This window comes from Dermacentor andersoni, chromosome 5 (genome assembly GCF_023375885.2).
Source record: "Dermacentor andersoni chromosome 5, qqDerAnde1_hic_scaffold, whole genome shotgun sequence".
Taxonomy (NCBI): Eukaryota; Metazoa; Arthropoda; class Arachnida; order Ixodida; family Ixodidae; genus Dermacentor; species Dermacentor andersoni.
The window spans coordinates 51,987,426-52,009,230 of NC_092818.1; the positions used below are offsets into that span (position 1 = coordinate 51,987,426).

The 21,805-nt window shown below is 48.1% G+C and overlaps 1 protein-coding gene across 2 annotated transcripts in view; it reads left to right on the forward strand.

The window, feature by feature from the left end:
- Window positions 1-12,375, forward strand: part of LOC126530250 (angiotensin-converting enzyme-like) — a 72,943-nt gene extending 60,568 nt beyond the window's left edge. For both annotated transcript variants that reach the window (XM_072288177.1, XM_072288176.1), the window contains exons 13-14: window positions 458-580; window positions 10,803-12,375. In XM_072288177.1, the coding sequence (XP_072144278.1) occupies window positions 458-580; window positions 10,803-11,067 (388 nt within the window). In that variant the 3' untranslated portion in view covers window positions 11,068-12,375. The remainder of the gene's footprint in view (window positions 1-457; window positions 581-10,802) is intronic.
- Window positions 12,376-21,805: the final 9,430 nt, after the last annotated feature.

Consider the following 21,805-nt stretch of genomic DNA (forward strand, 5'->3'; position numbering starts at 1 on the left):
ATTCATGGCAATGTGAAATATGATGCATAGGCTTCTCCAAGAGGCTGGACAAACGTACTCCTGCACAGCTTCAATAGACTGAGTGTAGAACACAAACTCTTAATGCTTTGCAAGGCATTGAACAATAACTGCCTTGCTCATATAATCGGAAAACCTACCAATAAACATTACCGCTTAATTTCCGTGCGAGATTGCGGGTGGAAGCAGTAGTTTACACCACGCGAGGTAGGCCAATTCCAGTTCTTTGAGAAACTGCTGTTCTTTTTTTAGCCTCATTGGTTCTTCATAGATAAGCTACAGCCATGAGACCCGGCCTATTGAGTTGGCAAGAAATAAAAATTGAATTTGGAAGACCTGAACTTGTACAAACTCACCAACTTTCAATTGCACCTCCATCTACAAACCTTGTAATGAGAGTGACCCTGCACAACTTTTTTTTTTGCTTTCGCCAATGCAGGTATTTTGCAAGCATCGTATTGCAGTTCCAGTTCTACAAGGCACTTTGTGAAGAAGCCAATCACACTGGCCCATTGTACAAGTGCGACTTCTACAGATCGAAAAAAGCTGGAAAATTATTTGGGTATGTTCATTATACATTCTCGAGAAGTGTGTAAAAATGGCAACGAAATCTCATGGTACGCCCTTGAAAGTTATGAAACGGAACACTGAAATGGCCTTCACGAGGCCACAGTGCCGAAACAGACTCCACACAGAAAAGTATTATTCGAAACCAAATGTTAACGGCAGATGTACTTGTCACATTGCAACGTGTCAGATTAAAATGCACAATTCCTGTGTAACCGTTGCTTAGCCACACATTCAGCATTTCCTCACGCATTGCTCACGACTGCATATTGTCTGCAGGACAAAGACACTTATTGCACACAAACATTGAACATAACTTACAAGAAACCAGGGCCATGCCTGAATGTAGTTTTGAGGTAAGGGTAGCAACAAATAAAATTCAAGAACTTGGCCTGGTTAGAACGTACTCCTTTCTTACTGCTTTTGCCACTTCACCCGAGACGTTACCACTGTTTCAGCTTGTACGCTTAGTTTCAGGGCTAAATGGCCTTCGTTGACCAGATTGGCAGCAGCGTAAAACCTATTATCACATTACGGCTTGTAAGAGGTGTACTGTGGTGCCTGAAGCTCGCGAATGTTATGAGTGCAGACGGCGACGAAACGCTGCAGAGGCTGTACGAGCGCTCCGAATAAATCCCTCGAAAACAACGACGGCAACTGTAGCACGATGCGCGCAACTAAAGCACGAATCGCTTAGCCAATCGGGAGCCTACGCGACAGGGGTGAAGCAGAAAAGAAGCGAAGAAAGTCAGCTGGCATGAAGGTGTGCGCCAGTGCTCCGGGTGCAAGAATCAAGCAGTTGGGCGTCAGGCCCGTCTTTCGTGCCTCCTACTAGAACAGGAGGACCTTACAGACGCGCAGTCACCGCGTCCTTTCCTGTCGTAGGAAAAGAAGGAGCTGAGCGATATCGGAGAAGTGGAACCTGTGCACCGGGATAAGAGGTGAAGCCATTGGACTGGGTGCCCGGCGTCGAGAGCTCTACCGTGCTACCTTCCTACGTTCGCGAAGTTAAAACCCAACCTATTCCTGCATCTTCGGATTCCTGCTGTTCGCCTGTGGGCGACCTCGACCTTCGACGGTATTTTGCATCGCGGTCACTACTGACTCCGAGCGCCGCCTCCGTCACCACCCTTTCGCCCTTCTAGTCCGTCTCGTAACTTCAGTGTAGACCACGAAACTTGATTTTGATCTTTCCTTTAAGACTTGTAGTTTGTGTCTAATCAGCTCCGTCTCTTTGTAGAATATTTGTCCTCATTTTCCCGCATGTTGAGTGAATGGGTTTGTGTTGCAATTGAGCGAATTCACCTCTACATGTGCTGAGGCTCTGACTGAGCAGCGAATAATCTGTTTAAAGAACCTCATACCATGCACCACTTCATGCTTTCCCGGTGAAGTTTCATTTGTACATTACCTTTCAGTGGTCTAGTAAGCAAACTTAAGATATCATAAAAAACCACATAAAGCGCACGCGAAGGCAACTTGTTATGTGCAACATATTTTTTCTTGCAAAACAGAGCAACCTACAGTAGGAAATAAACAAACCGTCAAGATTGAATCTAAATGTAGTAAAGCTTGTTTGAGTTAGAAGGTAGCAGCAGTAGCGGATGGCGCGTACATGATATATATATATATATATATATATATATATATATATATATATATATATATATATATATATATATATATATATATATGCTGTAACGAAGAAGAGTAGCCTGCCTGCACATCGGCACCGTCGTGAGCTCGTGCAGGTGGTTGCTGTCTTTCGCCGAACGCTTGTGACGGCTACCCGTTCGCCCCCGTTGCTAACAAATCTCTTAGCAAGTGGTGGACGCGCTGGGTTTCGACCACCCTGGAACTTCGGGGTCGCACTCTACCACCCATCATACCCGACGACGCACGCACTCCTCCAGCTCCTCGAACCACGCCGGCCACCTTGGTTTGTGCCGGTGCCTTGCGTAAGCGAGATCCCCCTATCTTCTCCGGCACAGATGACAAATACGTTGAAGATTGGATCTCGTCTTATAAGTGAGTGAGTGCCCATAAGCAGTGGGACGACGTTACCAAGTTAAGAAACGTCGCATTTTATCTTACGGACGTTACGAAACTATGGTTTCTAAACCATGAAGCCGACCTCACTTCGTGGCTGGTCTTCAAGACCAACTTTACCCAAGTTTTCGGTCGGCCTGCAGTAAGAAAGCTTCGTGCCGAACAACGTTTGCGCACACGATCCCAAGAGGCCGGAGAGAACTTCACGAGCTACATTGAGGACATTGTCGACCTTTGCAAACGGGTGAATGCGTCGATGTCAGAGTAGGAGAAGATCAAACATATAATGAAGGGTATTCAGGACGACGCTTTTCATATGTTATTATCGACGATTCCTCACACCGTCGCTGAAGTGATAGAATTGTGCCAGAGTTACGACGAGTTGCGCAGGCAACAGCTTCACACCCGACGTCCCACCCCGCCCGCCGACTCTCTATCAAGCCTTGGAGTCGACGACAACCATGCTGCTTTCTTCGTAAAAATTCAGGAATTCGTTCACGCAGAGGTCGCCCGCCAGCTATCTTTGATACCGTCTGTCCAGGAACCATCACCTGCTTTGCATCCTTCGATCCGCGACTTCATTCAAGAACAAGTATCTCAAGCCGTTCCTCCAGTCACTGAGCAGACACCAGTCACGGCTCCTCTCACTTACTCTGAAGCAGTTTCCCGATCTCGCCCACAAACGCCCCTGCCGCCCTCTAAGCATCGACCTCCGACATTTTTACCGCCATCTATGCCGCTTCCCGACCGACAACATTTTCCGAATCCTCAACTGCGACTCGGACCTTACCCCCACCAGTGGCGCACCTTCGATGACCGCCCAATATGTTTTGCTTGCGGTGGTGCTGGTCACGTGACGCGCCATTGTCGTTGCATGCTTCCTCTTCAGAACATCCGGCGAGCGCCACCTTTCCCCGCTCCGTATTCCTCTTCGCCTTCCAGCCTTCCTACCTCGTCCTTTTCCCCTGACCGCCCAACCGCCTCTACTCGCCGCTCACCATCTCCCCGTCGTCGCTCGCTTTCTCCGATGCGGCGCCGTCCCGTGTCCTCCGAGAAGGAAAACCGATGGCCGCAGTTCCCGAGGCGCGAACTGCGCCCACGTCGCAATGCCCAAGTCCTCGTCCCTCTCAAGCCAACGTAATTGAAGTCTCTGTCGAAGGAATCGCCGTCCTGGCACTTGTAGATACAGGAGCTGCCGTATCCGTAATTTCCGACGAACTCTGCCGCACACTACGAAAGGTTTTGACGCCTGTCTCCGACATCTCCCTTCGAACCGCGAACGCTCAAAATATAACGCCTCTCGCTGCCTGTACTGCTCGCGTCCTCATTCAAGGTCTACTGTATACCGTCGAATTCGTCGTGCTGCCCTCGTGTTCCCATGACATTATATTAGGCTGGGACTTCCTTGCAAATAATAACGCCGTTATTGACTGTTGTCACGCCGAACTCGAACTTTCTTCACTTCCCGACGTCGAAACTATCGAAAACGACCCTTCTAGTGTTAAACTCTTTGTTTCCGAAGACAATTCTGTCCCTCCGCGCTCTTCCCTGCTTGTGCCTGTGTCATGCGCCGCTATTTCTGATGCGACTGTTCTCTCTACGCCCTCTGAGGTGTTCATTCGCCGCCGATGTTCTCCGCTGCCGTTTGCTCTCCTTACCCTTCACAATGGTGTCACGAAAATGGTCGTCGACAATCCCACGGCCTGCCCTTTAGCTTTATTTCATGGTGGATGCTTAGGCCTTGTTCAACCGGTCGACACCTTTTGCATCTTTGACGCTTCTGCCGTTTCTACATCTGCGGACCTTGGCGCACTTAATTGTGACTCTGCGGTTGATCAGTCACTCCTCGACGCTTTCCACTGCTCCATCGACGATGGCAGGTCATCTTCAGAACGAAGCCAGCTTATTGCTCTCCTGCAGAGGTTCAGCGCTTTTTTCTACAGCCATGCTTCCGGTTTGGGTCGCACATCAACCGTTTTTCACCAGATAGATACCGGCAGAAATGCACCTTTACGGCAGCGCCCTTACCGAGTATCCGCCTCTGAGCGCCGTGTCATTGACCACCAGGTTGCTGACATGCTCAAGCGTGGCGTTGTGCAGCCTTCCAACAGTCCCTGGGCATCACCGGTCGTCCTCGTTAAGAAAAAGGATGGCTCTATTCCATTCTGCGTCGACTACCAACGTCTGAACAAGATAACGCGCAAGGACGTTTACCCATTACCGCGCATCGACGACGCCCTCGACTCTTTTCAGGGAGCTGAATTATTTTCTTCGCTGGATTTACGTTCCGGATACTGGCAAGTCCCTTTGGCACCATCTGATCGACTTAAAACAGCATTTTTACCACCTGACGGATTGTAGGAATTCATCGTAATGCCTTTCGGCCTGTGTAACGCTCCAGCCACTTTTCAGAGAATGATGGATAATATTTTATGCGGCTTCAAATGGAACACATGTTTATGCTACCTGGATGACGTAGTTGTCTTTTCCGCTGATTTCGGAACCCATCTCAGCCGTCTCGAGCAAGTTCTGAAATGCCTTACTGACGCGGGACTTCAACTTAACTTAAAAAAATGTCCTTTCAGCGCCCGAAAGCTCACTATTCTTAGCCATGTTGTATCGCGAGACGGCATCCTTCCGGATCCAGCCAAGCTCCACGCTGTCACCGACTTTCCGCAACCAAGGAAGTTAAAGGAGCTTCAAAGTTTCCTTGGTTATGCCCATACTTCCGACGTTTCATTCGAAATTTCGCTTCCATAAGTGCACCCCTGACAACCCTTCTAAGTGGCGACAAAGAACTTTCCGCTTGGTCGCCCACCTGTGATGATGCCTTCACGAAATTACGCCGCGTGCTAACCTCGCCACCTATCCTCCGCCACTTCGATCCTGCAGCGCCCACAGAGGTGCACACCGAGCCCGCGGCGTCGGACTTGGCGCCGTACTCGTGCAACGAAAAGCGGGGTTTGATGAATATGTCGTTGCCTACGCGAGCCGAACTCTGATAAAGGCCGAGGCTAATTACTCTGTTACAGAGAAAGAGTGTTTAGCCATTATTTGGGCCCTTGGAAAATTCCGTCCTTATTTGTGTGTTCACCCTTTCGATGTCGGCACTGACCATCACGCCCTTTGTTGGCTGTCTGCCCTTAAGGACCCACCTGGCCGACTTGCTCGCTGGGCCCTTAAGCTACAGGAGTACGAAATCCGCGTTCTCTACCGTTCCGTCCGAAAACACTCGGACGCTGACGCTTTTTCTCACTCACCGGTCTCCTCTCACTGCGCTTGCCTATCCACCCTTGAGCCCACGCTCTCATCCCATGCACTGCGCAACATGCCGTCGGAGCAGCGCAAGGGTCCCTGGATCAGTGCTCTCCTCAGCATCCTTTCTGATCCATCCACCTCTTCACCATCTCACGCTCTTCGCCGCCAGGCTACCCACTTCTGCATTCGCGACGGCCTTCTTTATCGTCGTAATTACCTCTCTGACGGTCGCAAGTGGCTTCTCGTGATACCCCGCCATCTCCGTGACTTTATCTGCGAAGCTTTCCACGCAGGCCCTCAGTGCGCGCATGCCGGCCTCTTCAAGACATATGCTCGACTACGCGTCTGATTTCATTGGCGCGGAATGTATAACTACGTCAGAAAGTTAATTCGCTCCTGTGCTCAGTGCCAACGCCGAAAATTACCTCCCGGACAAGTCTACCCGTCACAACCCCTTCCCTGCCCTAGTCGGCCCTTTGATCGTGTTAGTATAGACATATATGGACCGCTACCCTCCACTCCAGCAGGCAACCGCTGGATTATTGTTGCAGTGGATCACTTGACCCGCTATGCTGAAACAGCTGCACTGCCGACTGCCACCGCCCGCGACGTTGCATCGTTTCTGTTACATTTCGTTCTTCGCCACGGGGCCCCTCGCGAACTTCTGAGCGATAGAGGCCGCGCCTTTCTTTCCGATGCTTTGAAGGCACTACTCAACGAATGCCGAATCGTTCACCGGACCAGTACAACGTACCATCCGCAAACTAACGGCATGACCGAGCGCTTCAACCGAACTCTTGGCGATATGCTCTCCATGTACGTCGCCTCTAATCATTCAAACTGGGACCAAGTTCTCCCTTTCGTGACGTATGCGTCCAATACTGCGGCCCAAGCAACTACTGGTTTTTCCCCTTACTTTCTCCTATACGGACGAGAACCTTCTACTACGCTCGATACCATTCTCTCATATACATTAGACGCGTCCGAAAGTACTCCGCTATCTGAAGCTGCCCGTCATGCCGAGGAATGCCGCCAGCTTGCCCGCTCTTTTTCCACCGAGGACCAGTGGCAGCAGCAATCCCGTCAACCTGCCGGCCGTTCTGCACCAACTTATTCGCCTGGCTCTCTCGTATGGCTTCGGGTACCCGCTACTACACCCGGCCTCTCCTCAAAACTTGTCGCAAAATACCTAGGACCCCACTGCGTTCTGGAGCAAACGCCCTCCGTCAATTACATCGTAGAGCCCCTCACGCCATCGACGTACCTACGCCATCGCGGCCGCGAACTTGTCCACGTCTCTCGCATTAAGCCGTACTACGACCCAATAGTAGTCTCTTCGCCTTAAGCCGCCAGGATGGCGCATTTTTCTGCGGAGGGCGATTGTAACGAAGAAGAGTAGCCTGCCTGCGCCACAGCACCATCGGTACCGCCATGAGCTCGTGCACGTGGTTGCTGTCTTTCGCCGAACGCTTGTGACGGCTACCCGTTCGCGCCCGTTGCTAAGGGCAATGTACAATTATTGTTGAAGGGACAATGATGACAAGAGGCGCATGCACGAAGAAACATGTAACATACTGACGACGTTTGATCATTCAACGCCCTCTCTGTCACAGAGGCACAAACTTATTATGAGGGCTCGGCCAAGTCGAAATATATGAAAGGTATGAAAATCATAGAAGTCATTGATTATTATGCGTTATTGCAATAGGAAGTCTGTGTGATTTGAAGACACCTATAAGCCAACACTCTATGTGGATGATTTGTGCCGTGATATACTGCTTGCTTACTCAGAAGAAAGCACAGAAAGCTCGCTGGTCCTACATTGTCAGTCAACATTTCATTGCGACATAATTAATCTATTTGAAGAGAAAATTACGTACACACATGCTTACACCAAACCCCTCGGAGTTTAGGCAAAGAAGATGTTACTTTAAAAAAGAAAGCCTCTCTGAGTGATGCCTTATGTGTCCTGTTCCCCTGATCCCCTCGAATTCGGCTAGTGCAATTTGTCTCAGCTACACATCAATAACACTGACGGACTGTGACAAATCACAGATATAGGAATTAATTTATCTTTACACTTATAGCCATTTATTCAAAGACTAATTTTACTTCAGAAACCCCTCTATACCGGCCTATGAATCAGTCCTTTCCTAGTCACCGCTAATATACTATCACGCACCGTTTAGGCAATGCTGTTCGCCAGAATTGCTAAACACATTTTCAATTAAATAGACTTAGTCAGTACACCGTCTTGTGTATACATATACGCATTGTCATTTATACTTAAGAAAATTCCAAGTAGCACAAAAGGACGCAGAGAAGGGGCAGAGAAAACAGACCGGACGAGGTCTGTTCTATTAACCTTGCCCAGGCTGTTTTGTCAAACCTTTCTCTTCGCCTTCTTGCATTGCTTGAAACTTTCTTAAAATGAATGTGTACCAACTCGCCCAACTTGAGTTACTTGTGTCATTCATACTGTACTGAATGTGATATATATGAAGGCAGCATCGATTGAAATGAAACCTCCTGATGCTGTGTTCAACCATAAAAGGCTAGAAATGTGTTTTCCTGAGTACTCTCGTAGAAGAAAGCCACATAAGTTTACAACAATCATGTAGCTGCAGATGCTGTTGAGCCAACACCTATTCTCACTGTGTCATAATTAGCAGGCAATGCTGCCGACGCTATGCAAATAGTGCCGTCATGGATCGTGGAAACTTATCACTGCGTACTTTATGGTGACGTGCCCCTTGACCTGCGATACATTTTACAGAATAAGTTCTTCATACGTCGCCTCTGCAACACACGATTATTTTATGACAAATAATGCATTGCTCGCATGTATATTTCGTATATCTCATCGACTAAGTATCGTCAGCCGATGAATTGCCGTATGTTGTGGGTGCTGTACAAATAGTATGGTCACACAAACGTACCACTCTGCTCAGCCCATGGGGAATTGCCTCAGATCGGTAACACCACTCGTGTGTTAATTTCTTCACGTGTAATGTGTTGCATAGCCGATATTACCCCCGATTACGCCGCTCAGTTTCTTGCTTTCAAATGTGGCGCACTACTGTTTGGTCATGAACGCAGGAAATGTAAGAGAGAGAGAGAAAGAGAGAAACGAAAGGCACGGAGGTTAACCAGAGGCGAGTTTTCATTTGCTGCCCTAGACTAGGGTGGGGGATATGTTGTAAGAAGTCCCTCTGGCCTATCCAATGGTATCGACAATGCATCAATTGTACTATAACTAGAAGTAGTCGTTTATTGCAATGATAACTCTACATGCTTTGGATGAACAGAGTATCACCGCACACAAGTCGCTTGTTCCGGCTATGCCTCCATAATCCACAGAGGGCAATATGGAGACGAAGTATGTAAGGACCTCTATCATCAACCAATTAGTTTATCACCCTTAGTCATTCGATCTATAGTGCAGGCTTCATAAAGACAGGACCCAAAATTTCTTGAGTGAGTTCTGCAAAGGGTCCACAAGTTACAAAAGGTGAATGCATCATGAGTGATTAGGCGACTTATGCAAATATAAGAAAAAGATGGCAGCATAAAGTAAAAACGCAGTAAATGCCAAAGGGAGGTGGAGACAGTGACTTAAAGCTCGCGTGCTCAAATGCATGTACACTCAAACCACGTAATAAAGAAACCGGACATAATGACGTAAGTACGATTCCCCCTAAATTCCCATAGAGATCCATGTATTTTAAACCTCGTTTCAACGAAGCGAAATTGTCCTGCCAATAGATATAACGAACTAGATTCGTCTCCGAAGCCAAAAAAAAATGTACTCAGCCGTTGTGTGCCGATTATATCGCTTTCCGCAGGGTCCGGCATTCGTTCGCCGCGGGAGTTTAAAACTCCCGCGAGCCTGCGTCGAATAGGTCACCGAGAGGCAGTGGTCTTTTTCATCGACGCGCGTACTTGCGCATAAGCATCAGCTCACTATCGCCCTTCTCCAATGACCTCTCTCTATCGCGCGTGCCTGGCTGCGCGAGCCGCGCCACGTTCCGCGGCTGCGCGCAGCGCATTAATCACTGCCCTAATCACTGCACTAATCAATCACTAATGCACTAATCTTTCGCACCGCGGCTACGCGCAGCGGTGCGAAAGATAAGTGCATTCACATCTACACGCCACGCCGCCAGGCACAGGGCGACGTGGCGTCCGAGATCTCCCCAGTTCAACCACGGGGATGACGAGCAAGTCGCGTCATGCTGCGCGGATATGCACAGCGGTGCGCAAAATTTGGGCATTCACTTCTCTTTCCCTACTGTGCGCCACGCATGCAGTCGCAGCTGGGGCTGGCCTCAGAGACATCAGGGCGCAATCTCGGGTGTCATGCCCAGGTCATGGATTCACTTCTCACGTGACATGCCGCGTGAGCTAGCAGCTGGGCATGGCCTCAAAGATCACACTGGCAGCGGTGCTATCTCGGAGGCCACCAGCTGGCCGAGCCAAGCCGGCGCGGCGAAGTTCGCTTGCTTCGTGGGTGACACATCGGAGCGCTGTGTTATGTGTCACGTGCTTCGGGACCGCGACGAGCCAAGTGGAAGGCAAGCGCGAAAAATAATCACAATGGTCTATCTAAAGGCTGTCGCGTGAGGTGCTAAGCCGCCTGTTGCAGACACCCAAGATTCTTTTCCTATTTTGTTCAAGTTTCATCGCATGCGTGGCCGCGTAGCACTCCCGCGAGCCGCAACGCCGTTGTCTTATTTCCATGTTCACAATTGTGCACCTCGTTAGGCAGGTAGTGCAATAAAATCGCAATAATTGATGTAACGAAGTAACTTCGGCTGCCCCTTCAACTTCTCTATAAGAAGGTTCGAGTGTATCATGTTGGAGTAACAAAGAAGAAGCAGTACTCTAAACACACATCATTTTTCTTGCAGAGATGTAATGGAGCTGGGATACTCCAAACCATGGCCGGAAGCCTTGGCCATGCTAACCAAAGGCAGGACGAGAGAAATGGATGCCAGTGCACTGTTGGAGTACTTCGAACCACTCTATATATGGCTCAAGGAGTACAACAAGGGAACATACGTTGGCTGGAGGAACGCCAACCCGACTGCTTGCCCAACAGCTACGAGAATGTGCCTTAGAAAGGGAGAAGGCAAAGACAGGAAAGGGAGGGAGGTCAACCAGAAGAGCACCTAGAAAGTGTAAATAAGCGGAGCTCAACACCCCAGTTACCTTTTTGAGTAATTTGCTTTGCGGTCTACATTTCAAGACCTATAAAGCTCCTCACTTCTCAGTGGACAGAAGGTGATCGTTCAAAACCAGTTCAAACAAAAAGTGAACTCACCTGTCACAAATCACGAGCCTTTTGTAGCAGTCTCTTGTGACCTCGGACACTCTCCCGTTGACGTGCTAATGAGTTCTAAATTTCCAAGCGGTGTATTAGCAAACACCCTCGTCAGGCATATGCTCTCACACTGTTTTCATAAGCATTATGATTTCAAATGAGGCCTGCTACTTTTCCATTTATACAACACTTCTTTGCCAAAGTAGTGCTTTCAGTAGTAACTGTGTAACGTATCCTCCTAGGGCAAGACATTACGCGAACATCGTAGAACATTGTGGAGCTTAGTATCCCGAAACGGCAGAAGCGGTTATCAGCGACCGCTGATAACCACTGGCAAAACATCATAAGAGAAAGAGCTATAGGAGACGCGCATACTTTTGCATTTAGTTGCGTTAAGCTGCATTAGGCATTTGTTGCACCAGTTGCATAGGCTATCCAGGTCATCATGTAGCTTACCAGAATCACTAATGTTAGTTATTTTGCGATACATGACACAATCGTCCGCGAACAGCCTAATGGTTGAATTAGAGATACAGTCAGGAATGTCATTAATGTAGACTAGAAAAAGCAATGGACCTAGTACCGAGCCTTGTGGTACACCGGATGGTACGAAACAAGGTCTGGACGAAAATTCGTTAGCGGTTACATACTAGGTCCTGTTATAGAGGAAATCCTTTAGCCATGCAAATACCTTGGTGTAAATATTAAGAAGGGAATGTTTAAAGATCAGCAAGTCGGGATAAACAGACTCGAAAGCTCGCGAGATGTCCACAAATACGCAGTCGCTGTCAATTTTCTGATCCGCATTCTTGAACTAATCGTTCAACAATGCGGATTAATATATTTTATAACATACAAGTGCAATAAGAAATCGCAGTACCACATGGAAGCTCTACGCGGTTTCCCATAGCAAAAAGTAAGGCAAAGGAGAGCCAAATTAAAATGGCGCACAACGTTTATTCACACGCAAAGCTTAGTTTGCAAATTATATCAGGGCCTCAACAACGTTTTCTTGGTGCTCCCAGAGTTTAAATTCTGTGACTGATCGAGGAATCTCCATTGCTTGAATCTGAAAGGAGTAAAGGACGTGCATGTGTGAGCTGAGCACCTGCGCTTCCACATGCTATACTGTTCCGTGTCAATAAACTAGGCAGAAACTATTATATATGTATGTATGCATGCATGTATGTATGTATGTATGTATGTATGTATGTATGTATGTATGTATGTATGTATGTATGTATGTATGTATGTATGTATGTATGTATGTATGTATGTCTGTATGTATGTATGTATGTATGTATGTATGTCTGTATGTATGTATGTATGTATGTATGTATGTATGTATGTATGTATGTATGTATGTATTTATGTATGTATGTAAAACTGTTTCTGTATTAACACGCTATTACAAGAATCACAAGCACTGGCCAAGATGAAAGCAAGTCCACGTGGAAACAGAAGGCACGTCGTTGTCTTCCTCCAGAGGCCGCTCTCTTCTTCGACTGTCACGCAACACAAGACACCCCCCCCCCCCCCCTCCCGTCCCGCGGCGACAGCGCCGTCTCCGCGCGTCTAAGGAGCTACAGCAGAGGAAAGGTAGTGAACCTTGAGCCGCGAAACGTGGACGACGTCACGGGCCAACGGGTCAGAAGACGTAGCGGGACCTGTGGATTTGATCTCGTCCGCGACGTCAGTAACTTGTCGAAGAACGCAGTATGAGCCCGTGTATCGAGACAGCAGCCTTTCATCAAGCCCTACGCGACGGGACGGGTACCAAAGAAGGACGAGGGTACCCGGAGCAAAGCGCGCGTCGCAGTGGCTCTGGTCGTAACGGAACTATTCGTTTTCTTGGGAAGTCGGAATTCGACTATGAGCAAGCTGCCGTGCATGGTCAGCCCTGCCAATTGCTAAGCGTGCATCTTCACTGGTCGAGGTTGTAGCCGAAAGAAGGAACTTAACCAAGGGCAAAGTTGGCTCAAATCCAAACAAAATATAAAAGTGTTAGTAACCACCAACATTGGGCCGGGAAGAATTATAGGCGAATGTCACATATCACGGACGGACTCAATCATGGTGGTTGGTTAATACGTACTTGAAAAGCATGTCGGTGAATGTCCAGTTAAAGCCATCGGTAAGCCCCTTTGTCTCCGGATGGCAGAATGTCGTTAGCACGTGGTTGGTGGAGCAGGGGCGCAGGATGTCGTCGACGGCTTTCGAAAGGAAAGTATGGCCTCGGTTGGTCAGTAGTTGGTGCGGGGTACCATGCCTTAAAACGACGTCCCGAAGTAGAAAATCCGCGACGTCTGTAGCACAGCTGGTGCTACAGACGTCACAGAGCTGGCGCTCGCGTCATTTACGCAGCGCGTCGCTTAATCGGTAGCAATGACAAGCCACTTGCTCCCGGAAGCAGACGCTGGAAAAGAACGGAGTAGTTCCAAGCCTACACAGAAGGGCTCAGCTGGAACGTCGATGGGTCGCAAATAACCATCAGGGAGCGTGGACGGTTTCTTCCGGCGTCGACAGAGCTCGCAAGAGCTGACTTAACGCCGCAACGAGCGGGCAAAGCCAGGCCTATAGACGCGGCGGCGCACGTCGTCGTATGTGCGAGACACACCAAGGTGACCGGCGGTTGGGGGGTTGTGAAGCTCGCGGGTGACTGTGGGTTTCAGATGAATTGGTGCAACCAGCAGAAGGTCAGGAACATCAGGGCAGACATTACACCGATGTAGGACGCCGTCCTTGGGGACTGGAGGCGTTCTATCAGCTGACTTAAGTTGACATCACGACGCTGCCGTCCCCAGTGTGTAGGAACTGAGACTGAAAAGGCGCATTCAATCGTTTCATGTCGGAATTGTGAGTGTCGGCCACAGGATAGCGAGATAAATAATCGGTGTTATGGTGCAAATGCCCTGTCTTGTAGACAATCTAGTACAAGTATTCTTGTAGGTGCAGGGCCTAGCGGGTGAGTCGGACTGTAGGGGCATTTAAAGAAGCGACCCAACAAACGGGCGGGGAGGTTGGGGACTACCGTGAACGTTCGGCCGAAAAGATATGCGCGAAATTTCGCAACGGCCCACACAAGTGCAGAGACACTCGCGCTCAGTAATTGAGTCATTTCTCTTTGAGGCAGGCAGGAGCCGGTTGGCTAAGGTATAACGCGGTCCTGCCCGCGTTCGCGCCGGGCCGGGGCTGAGCGTATGCCGCAGCCACTGGTATCAGTGCGGATTTCGGTTGGGGCTGATAGATCGAAGTGTGCCAGGACGGGCGGTATTGTGTGGAGGGTGGTGAGTTAGGAGAAAGCGGCGGCTTGCCGAGGACCCCCCGGGAAAAGGAACCTCAAGTTGGGGAAATCAGTAAGGGGTCTCGGTATGACTAGAAAATTCTTTACAAACCGTCGAAAATAAGAACATAGTCCCACGAAGCTCATGACACCTTTGGCAGACCTTGGGACAAGAAAGTCGGTCACAGCTTGGATTTTTTCTCGTTTCGTACTGTACTCCCGTGGCGTCCACGAGATGCCAAGAATGGTAATTAGGCGGTGCCAAAAGCAACACTTGGAGGAAATAAATTGCAATAAGGCCCGGCAAAGGACATCAAGAACAGCCGCAAGGCTGCGAAGGTGGGTGTCGAACGTACGTGAAAACAAAATCACATCGACCATATAACACAGCCACGTGGACCATTTGAAGCTATGCAGTAAAGAGTCCTTCATGCGTTCGAATTTGGCTGGGGCACTGCACAGTCCAATTGACATGAGGTTGGATTGGTAAACCCCCTCAGGTGTGACAAACATTGTTTTCTGCCACTCCGTGTCGTCAACAGCTTCTGCCAATAGCCAAAGAGGAGGTTGACCGATGAGAAGAGGCAGCATCATATAGACAATCAAGGGCGTCATCAATTCGTGGTAGAGGGTAGGCGTCTTTCTTTGTAATGCTGTTGAGTGGTAACAGTGCACGTAGAAACTTTACAATACATCCTTCTCTTCACGTAACACGGCAGGGGATGACCAGGGTCTGGATGAAGGCTCGATAATGTCCTTGACAAGCATCCTCGTGCCTTTCTACTCGATGACGTTTCGCGTATACTTAGACAGTCTATACGGGCGTGGTGAACAGGACTGGCATCGCCAGTGTGTATGCGATGCGTGGCTACAGAGGCCTGGCCCAAAGGCTGATTGCCGGTGAAGTCGAATATATTGCGAAGTTTGCGGGGATCGATACATCGCAGCTCCACCACTTGTGACGCACCTGTTCAACCTCGACGCTTTATTCCGCAGGGCCACGAGATCAAGCGCACGACGCTGGCCGAGGTGGTGAATATATACAGATAAAGAAGAAGACGAAGGGGAAATATAATGCTCACAATATGTCGATATGATACCAGGACGCACCAGAGGGCTTCAGTATGGTCAGGCGGATGGTCAAAGGCGATCATGTTGTTCATTTCGTGGCCGTGATAAGTTCACGACGTCGGCGGGCCGTTCTGGGGGAAGGCAGCATCCCATGCGAAAGCCTCTACTTGGGAGTCTTGTTACGAGCAAAGGTGGGCCATGGATATCTCCTATGAGAGTATCCGCTTCGTGAAGCTGAAATTTACATACGGAATGTCGGTTCATTAGCTGTAATGGTCAGACCTTTCCAGGGAGCAGTGACACCGTGTTAGTAACACGTCAGTAAGGGGCGTCACAATGTAGTCGCCATCGAGAACAGCTGACGAACATGACAAATAGACATGCGTCCCTATTTTAGATGGTCGCCACACAATATCACCACACTGTAGACGACTCGGAGGTTGGTAATCAGGTTCAGAATGTCAAGACAGTTAAAGGTAAAAGGCACAAGCTAGACAATCGACCTGTGCGGAATGAGCAGAAAGAAGATCCAGTCCAAGTATGAGGTCCAGTCAGTATGCGGCATTGTGCAAGGATGGTAAAAACAACAATCACTTGGTGATCGACAACGCTAACTCGATCAGTGGCCATCCAAAGGACAGCCACTGTCCCACTGTCAACGACGCGTACGGGATAGCAGTTTTATCATCCGCATAAACTTGGAAAGATTTACTTGCTAATTAAATTAATAAGCATCGCGTTAGCACGCACAGGCAAACATGAATACAGCAGACTCGATGACCGCGGAAACTCACTGTCAAAACGCTGCAATGAGCAAACGCGGGAGGAGCAACGAGCAAACTGACCTTCGAGCTGTCCTAAGGAACTGACCATCCTCTGGAACTGTGGTTGCAAAGGACTCTATGCGAAGCGGAGATCGTCCAGCAGTACTGGACGGACTGGTGTAAGGCAAAATGGACGAGATTATGGGAGGGGGGGGGGGGGGCGGTTCCATAGGATGCGGCAATAACGGGCCACATGTCCAGCACCGCCGCAACAGAAGCTGATGGGCTTATCGTCAGCTGTTCTCAATTGATAAGGCTTGCGGGAACGAGGAAGAGGTACGGGAGGCAACGAGCTGTTTCCACGGAAACACGCGCACCATCAGGATATTCACGGTGCAGACATAAGCGAATAGCCTCGCGATTTCCTGGTGAACAACGGCCTGCATGAGTTAGACCGCGTGGAGCTGTCGGAGAGCGGTGGTTTATAAGGAGCAGGATATGCGGCCTCGAGTTCGCGTAGAACGATCCGCGTCAGCTCGTCAGATTTAGACGGCTGACAAGGGGTTGCCTCGCAAAATGACGGTAAACAGCTCTTGGCGGCGAGCAGTTGGCCAGAACCGCTCCCGAAAAGGTCTGGAAGCTGTTGCTTGAAAGCGTCCCAGCTAATGAGCTCTTACTCGTGTCTGGTACCACACATGCGATATTCCAGAAAAGTAGAATATGGCATTAACTAGCATGATAGTAGAGTTCCAGTGTTGTTCTGACTAATGCCCTCGTAAATACTGAGCTAATCGTCAACGTTGAGACAATTTTGGCGGAAGAATGTGCCAGAATCACGGGCTTAGCGAATCGCGATATACGCAGTAGCCGGAACTGGAATTGCTGGCGCCACCGAAGTGTCATCACCGGGAGCCATGGTCGAAAGGTGGATAGTACAGTAGTTGCGTAGCTCCGTGGCGAGGTACGGGGAACGTCCACCTCCACCAAAATGTTACGTGGACATAAACTAAGCAGTCACTATTTACAAAGTACATTTACAAGAATCACAAGCACTGGACAAAGGGAAGCCAGTCCACATAAAATTTGGTTTGGTTTGGTTAGGTAGCGAGGCACTGGAAGTGGTAAGGGAATACATCTACTTAGGACAGGTAGTGACTGCTGATCCGGATCATGAGAGTGAAATAATCAGAAGAATAAGAATGGGTTGGGGTGCGTTTGGCAGGCATTCTGAGATCATGAACAGCAGGTTGCCATTATCCCTCAAGAGAAAAGTTTATAACAGCTGTGTCTTACCAGTACTCACGTACGGGGCAGAAACCTGGAGGCTTACGAAAAGGGTTCTACTTAAATTGAGGACGACGCAACGGGCTATGGAAAGAAGAATGATAGGTGTAACATTAAGGGATAAGAAAAGAGCAGATTGGGTGAGGGAACAAACGCGCGTTAATGACATCTTAGTTGAAATCAAGAAAAAGAAATGGGCATGGGCAGGACATGTAATGAGGAGGGAAGATAACCGATGGTCATTAAGGGTTACGGACTGGATTCCGAGGGAAGGGAAGCGTAGCAGGGGGCGACAGAAAGTTAGGTGGGCAGATGAGATTAGGAAGTTTGGAGGGTCAACATGGCCACAATTAGCACATGACCGGGGCAGTTGGAGAAGTATGGGAGAGGCCTTTGCCCTGCAGTGGGCGTAACCAGGCTGATGATGATGATGATGATGATGATGATGGTTCTTTTATGACGCCGCGTACCCACTGCGAGGGATTGGCCAAGATTTAAACGGTATTAGGAAATTGCAGTTACTACTAAAATTGGTTAAACTGTCAGGGAGAAATAAATAAGGAATAACAAATGAGGAACATAAGAAAATCTCCCTGAAACAACTGTCAATTGATCCACGACTGAGCAAACATGCCTCTGCTAGTGTCCAAGAGAAAAGGCGCCTACAGATAGAATATTCAGAACGTACGAATTTAACCCATGTTGTCTAAACCTTGATTGTGAAATGTTTTCCATAAAGAAAAACGGTGGCACAATAAAAAAAAAGTGTATATTGTCTTCTGTTCTCGCCAGATTAGGTACAGAGGGGAGGGCTTAATTTCGGGTCTGGCGGGGATACCAGTCTACGATCCAATCTATAATGCTGCGTTATCTCCCCATATTTTAGCATGCGCTCTCCGCTCCCTCGAACTTATACGTATCCGCACCCGGGTATGGCGAACCACATGTTCCCCGAGGCCAGGAGCGATAGGTTTTATCTTTGTGGGGGCGAGAGGGACGCTCAACCACATAATATGGGAATGTCCGTCCTCTCCCGGGGACGCACAAGGTAGGTAGTAGAGACACCAGGCAAACGCTGCTGCGCAGCTCGGACTCTGAACTCCAGCTCCGGCTCGTCCAACTAACTGAAGAGGCTCCTGGGACACAAGACCTCCCAGCCTGCATCTGAGGCGGTGGCACCCGCCCCGTGACCTGCGTGTCGGCGATTGGGTAGATCATCTTATCCGTTAGACAATAAAGTTTATTCTATCTAGACGGGACGGTGGCAGAGCAGCCCTGTGACGAGAACAAGTTTAAAACTGGTATTCGACAACGCAATCGGTTTGGCATTACTTCAGCTTTTTTTTTTTGGTAGGTGTCGACATTCTGAAAAATTAGCTATAGCTGGGTTCAAAATGTCTTGAATAATTGCAATTTAGCAGTAGTTAGGTAAGCTGATGTAGGGATTAATAGTAGTACAGCCCTATTCAGGACAGCTCTCGCGAGACTGTCAGCCATTTGGTTCATGAATAATCCCTTATGCCCAGGCATCCAAAGAAATCTACTTAATTTTATGTGGGCAGCCACTAGAGAATGAAACGCACATAAAAAGTTAGTTCCATAATGACTACCGTCCGTAATGACTACCGAATTCATTATAATGACTACCGTCGATATTGATGAATTTAGTTTGCTTAAGGCGAACTTTGCAGCTAGAAATTTAATCGGAAATACGGATAACAAGTTCGGAATCCTCAATAAGAATTACCAGTCTAGAGCAGGAAAGAAAATGCCAATTCCAGATTTTTCTGCATGGTGTGAGGTGTGTGTCGCAATCACTGAATTTATAACTAAACTCAATCAATAATATTTAATAGTCCATTTAATGTGTTATCAGTGAGAAATTTTGCTTTGTTTGGGTAAATGTCGTCATAGATGATTTTTAGGCTCTCTCACGCATCACAAATAGATGGCACCTCCAAGGTAACGTACGTTTAAGGGATTAATGAATGTCCGTACAACGACCACCTGTGGTATATAAAACCGAGGTCAGTGTACTCCAAAGAATAATACAGGCTGAGAAATGACACTGGTTTCCACTCTTCTAATAGGGAATTCACACTTGTTTTAAGAGTGTTTGTACCGTCAGTAAACGAAAGCTACACAATAGTGAGGGTAACCTGATTTCTTGATGTAGTAAATTATTGGCAACAACTTCCGGTAATCCACGGCACAGTCGCGTGGCTTCCAGTTCAAGCAGAACAAGGGGGCGTAAATTATAAGGTGGCGCACCAGAATATAATACAGATCGAAATTTTAAAGTGCACCGCACATACATATTGTATATCATTAGAAATGCGCCTCTCCGCCTCCCCCATTGACTATTGAATAGCTTACGTAGGGCATATCAACTGCTCTCGCTCCTTTTTTAACTATATTTGTGAATATGGCCAAGAGCGAGCTGAGGGAACCGTCATTGACTGCACCCAAATACTTTACCAACTACACTTGAGATATAGTGTCGAGACGGCAGCATAGCGATATGTAAACGGAATTAAATGAATGGAAAAAACCAACATCGAACACTTTCTAACTTTAAGTGAAAGGCGAATCTTGTTTAACCAGGTTTCTGTGCCCATAGGTAGTTCTCTAGTCGATAATAGCGAGAGTGGCTATCGCTGTCTGATTCGAAGGCAGCAATGTCATCTGCGTATTTATATGTTTGTACATGTTGATGACGAGGAATGGAACTCATCAGAATTTTAAATAATGATGCTGAAGTGACAACTCCCTGAGGAACACCACGCGAATGCTCAGGCTTACTCGAAGAAAATCCTCTCGAAACTCAAAAATTCGAAGAAAATTCTAGCATTTCTGTTTACATCTCCTTAGTATTTCTTTTTTTCTATTCCTGAAAACTTCTCCGTCTACCTTGTACCGCTACCTACGCATGTAACGGATTCTGTCGTATCAATCTATACCCAACTTTTTTTTCCACCAATACTCTAAACGTGTCTTTCTTATCTCGGATGCTGACCGGTTGATGCTTCTGTCCACTTTAAATCCAAACACTTCTGGAAAGTGTACGTCACCTACGGGTCTCACTGGGTGATTCCCTTAGCATTCCATTAGGATGTGCTGAGTGGTCTCCGGACTTTTGCTGCAGCACACACATGAATGGTCTTGTTGGGAATATTTGGTCCGGTATGTATCTGTCCTTAGGCAACCAGCTCTAGCTCCAAATAGCAAGGCAATCAGATAGACCGCTATGCTATCGTACATATTTTCCCTGCGAATGTCTTTCATCCAATTCTTGTACATCACCATGGTCTCTATTGTTTCCATTCTTAGCATCCAATTCGCTGTATCTGTTTCTCTCACTTTCTTTCTTATGACTCCTCGTTGTCTACTTACTCTCTCAATTACCCTATACTTGGTTGCCATCTTGTCCTCTTTCTCCATTCTGTGTTCACGCTTTTCAGGTGCACACACTTGCGCACTTTAGCTGCCCATTTCTTTTGATCCATGTTCCTGAGTAGTTCTTCAAAAATAAATTTGCTCTGCGCTTCTCTTAGTTTAAAAGAGGCCCAAACCATGTCACCCTGCGCTGCCTAATCTGTGAATTTACCATGTGCTCCTAAAGCCTGTCAAAGGATTGATGGTGAGGTAATCGCACTCTCCGAACCGGAGGGGATGTGGCGACCACAAACCCACCCCGCGTGCGTTTAGTGAGGGTTCGACTGCTGACCGGCGATAAGGTCCACCCCTGATCGACCGTAAACCAGAGGCATGAGACGGGAGGCGACGTACAACACACACACTCAATTTATTACAATAAAATCATGCGCGAGACATGCTCGAAAAAAGAACATACAAATTACCAGCAGGGGGGCCTAGTTCGCGGAATGCGTGCGGGTCACACAACGCACGCCCTGACGCCACTCGCACGACACTAAGCTCACCACGTGGGAGCTATTAACACTCGCGAAATAACAAATAAAATACGTGACAAAAATGAAAAATACACGCGACAATAAATAGGGCCAACACTACACTAACAGAGCATACAAAAATAAACACGCGATGGATAAATAAATGAAAGATTAGACGCGATTAAAAAAATACAGTCCGGCGGAAAGTTCTGAGAGCGGGCTGGAACACGAGGCTTAACTGTGGCGTGCTTGCCGAGATCCCGGTCTGAAGAGCGTC